The sequence below is a fragment of the Myotis davidii genome, unplaced genomic scaffold (assembly GCF_000327345.1).
Source record: "Myotis davidii unplaced genomic scaffold, ASM32734v1 scaffold142, whole genome shotgun sequence".
In the NCBI taxonomy this organism is placed as follows: domain Eukaryota; kingdom Metazoa; phylum Chordata; class Mammalia; order Chiroptera; family Vespertilionidae; genus Myotis; species Myotis davidii.
Genome location: NW_006294400.1, coordinates 700,127 through 703,241, shown reverse-complemented (window position 1 = coordinate 703,241; position 3,115 = coordinate 700,127). Strand labels below are relative to the sequence as shown.

General features: G+C 48.2%; 1 protein-coding gene and 1 pseudogene across 3 annotated transcripts in view; one reads left to right on the top strand and one right to left on the bottom strand.

The window, feature by feature from the left end:
• Window positions 1–332: 332 nt before the first annotated feature.
• Window positions 333–1,493, bottom strand: LOC102769818 (annotated as a pseudogene).
• The window catches only part of PHYHD1 (phytanoyl-CoA dioxygenase domain containing 1), a 12,035-nt gene continuing 10,395 nt past the window's right edge, over window positions 1,476–3,115 (top strand). For 2 of the 3 annotated variants that reach the window (XM_015567032.1, XM_006768491.2), the window contains exon 1: window positions 1,482–1,564. In XM_015567032.1, the coding sequence (XP_015422518.1) occupies window positions 1,532–1,564 (33 nt within the window). In that variant the 5' untranslated portion in view covers window positions 1,482–1,531. Of the gene's footprint in view, window positions 1,565–3,115 lie in introns of all 3 variants that reach the window. The other variant, XM_006768492.2, reaches the window with a different exon arrangement.

The following is a 3,115-nucleotide window of genomic DNA, read 5'->3' as shown; positions in this document are numbered from 1 at the left end:
CTAGACAGCTGGAAAATGCCTAGGTGATAACAGATTTCAGCACCATCTCTCTATTAGCAGGTTGTTTCGAAATGCACCCACCCCTTAAATTCCTGTAAACCTAGGAAAGTCAACAATTATCCCCTCTCCTTCTACACCAAAATCAAAGTTCTGTGTCCTAACTACCCTTTCTGTATATATAAGGAATATTTTTCAAATCTACCCAATCAAGTTAACAGGTCATGTTTCTAAAAAGGGAAAGTTATCAATCAAGTATGCATTGGTATAACAAAGCAACCCCCTTAATAAAGTTGACAATTGAGTCCGCAGGCCGACGCTCTAATAATGCACATTACATTTTTAATAATGCACATTTAAAAAAAAGTATTCTTACAAATTGTTCTGCAATCGAAATATACAATAGCCTGGAAAACAACATTTAAAAAACAAAGCCAATGTAAAAAGACAGGTTAAAACAACTAGGACAGTACAGGTCTATATGGCTCAGATTTCACAGTTTCCTCACTGCATCGTCAATGTCAGAAATCTGTTCCTTCAGCTGGCTCCATTGCTCCGGGTTTAAGGAAATACCTTTTCTTCCTGGTTTCATTTCACCTTCTGGATCCATCCAATATCCTCTATTAGGACTTTTCCTTTAAAGTCCCATACGCTGACGTACCTCATTTTCCCAGCCTGGAACATGTTGTCATCCCTGCTGCTAGCTGCTCTGTTGATGACGGGGCTCTTGACGTCTCACTCGTCTTTTGCTTCTTTAGAGGCTTTTCTGAAGCAACTTGCTTTTTCCTCTTTAACTGTTTGTCAACTTCACTGTCAGAATCGCTGCCAGAAGAGCTTGAAGAGACAAGTTCCTTTGCCTTAGGCATTGTTGCGCTGCTGCCGCCCACCAACCCCTGCTCGCTCACTCGCTCCTCGCTACTCCTAGATACCTCTTTTTTTTAAAAAATATTTTATTGATTTTTTACAGAGGAAGGGAGAGGGCTAGAGAGTTAGAAACATCGATCAGCTGCCTCCTGCACACTCCCTACTGGGGATGTGCCTGCAACCAAGCTACATGCCCTTGACCAGAATCGAACCTGGGACCCTTCAGTCTGCAGGCTGGCGCTCTGTCCACGGAGCCAAACCGGTTAGGGCTGGATACCTCTTAAATTCAACTTCTGGGCACCTGTAAGCAGCCAGCCCCAGAGAGGGGGTGGAGGGTAGGAAAAACCTTGAAGGAGATCAGAAAGGGTTAATCCTGGATTAGCTGGGAAGATGGACCCAGGGTGTGGGGCTGGGGCGAGGCAAGGACCCTCTGGGCACAGAAGTCAGAGGGAGCCTGAAAAAACTGGGGTTTAGGCCCAGGCTGGTCTGCGGTGGAGGTGGGCAGGGATTGAGTTTTCTCTGGGGAGGGAATAGTTAAGTCCTTCTGGGCCTCCCAGGCTCTCTGCACTCTCCCCTTCTGACCTTTTTCCTCTTCCACCTTGGGCGGGGCACAGCACCAGCGCTGAGAGCCACCCGACCACTCCACCACTCCGACCACCATCACGTCCTCATGGCCTGCCTGAACCCCGCGCAGCTCCAGAAGGTAGGGGCCTGCAGGGCGGGGCCAGGGAGGATTGGGTAAGAGTAGGAAGACCCTCTGGACTGGTCGGAAAGTGCTCCCAGTTCCGGAAACAACCCCATCCCCTGCCAATTTTCAACAGAGGAAACTGAAAGCAGAGTGGTGGATTGCCCCCGTGATCTCCTAACTCCTGTCCACAAAGCCTGGGCGTCCAGACCACAGGCCCAGGGTGGGATGGGAATGTGCATATGTGACCGAAACCCATAATAAGTCCCCGGCATCAGCCAGTCCCGGCCCGCCCAGATCTGGGCCTGCGATTCAGGGGCGGGGCCAGCCGGGGTGATTGACTCAGAGCCATGCCTGGGTGCCAGGGTCCAATGTACTTTAAACACAAAAGCCTACCTCATGAGAATTAGAGAGACACAGTCTTTTATTTTTTAAATATATTTTATTGATTTTTTACAGAGAGGAAGGGAGAGGGATAGAGAGCTAGAAACATCGATGAGAGAGAAACATCGATCAGCTGCCTCCTGCACGCCCCCCACTGGGGATGTGCCTGCAACCCAGGTACATGCCCTTGACCGGAATCGAACCCAGGACCCTCCAGTCCGCAGGCCGACGCTCTATCCACTGAGCCAAACAGGTCAGGGCGAGACACAGTCTTTTAAATAACATGACCCTTGTTGTTTGTTCCTGATGACAAGAGAAAAGTGTAGGAAGACACAGAAGGGCTCAAAAAGAAAATGCTTACGCTGACACAATATTTTGGTATGCAGCCGTAGAATCTTTATAAGGTCCATCCTGATAGCTATGAATTATTGCTTATTGAACCCTTGCCATATTGCCCAAGTTCTCACAGTGGCTAGGATACTCATTTGCAGTTGGCTTTTCTTTTCCCATCAGGAACATATTTCCATGTCGGTATTTTTCTACTATGTGCTGTTTTTCAGACATTGCGTTCCAGACAGACCGCCCGTACTTTGTTGAACAAATCCCTTTGTGCTGAGCATTTAGGTGATTTCTGATTCATTGCTGTCACTAAGCCTCAGTGAACACCCCTGCACATTCATCTTTGCCCCCTTATTTGCTAATCTTCTTTTTATTTATTTATTTTAAATTCTCACTCAAGAATATGTTTAAAGAGAGGAAAGCAGAGAGAGAGAGAGAGAGAGAGAAAGATACAGAGAGAGAAGGGGGTAGTTTTTGGCTTGATTCTGTGATGAGGATTAACTTTCTATCATGCAGAGCTGCCCAGAGACTGAAGGGCCCGTGGTGGGTGGGCACAAATGTCCCAAAGCCCTGTTGTGCGTGGAAGTCAGAACTGAGCATCCGTGGAGGAGGGAATAGGGGTCAGTAACTGGAAATCGGACACTTCACAGGGGTTCAGGAGGTGACTTCCAATGCCCCTATTCAGGTTACGACTTCCTATCTGCAGCAAAGGAGCAGATATCCTTTCCTACCTCAGTAGCCTCAGAATAAGGGGACTGGAGGCAAATCAGAGCAAGCCAAGGTTTCCATGCCCAACTGCACTCCTGCCAAAGCCCAGCTCCTTGCGTGGCCTGCCCCTGCCACCCT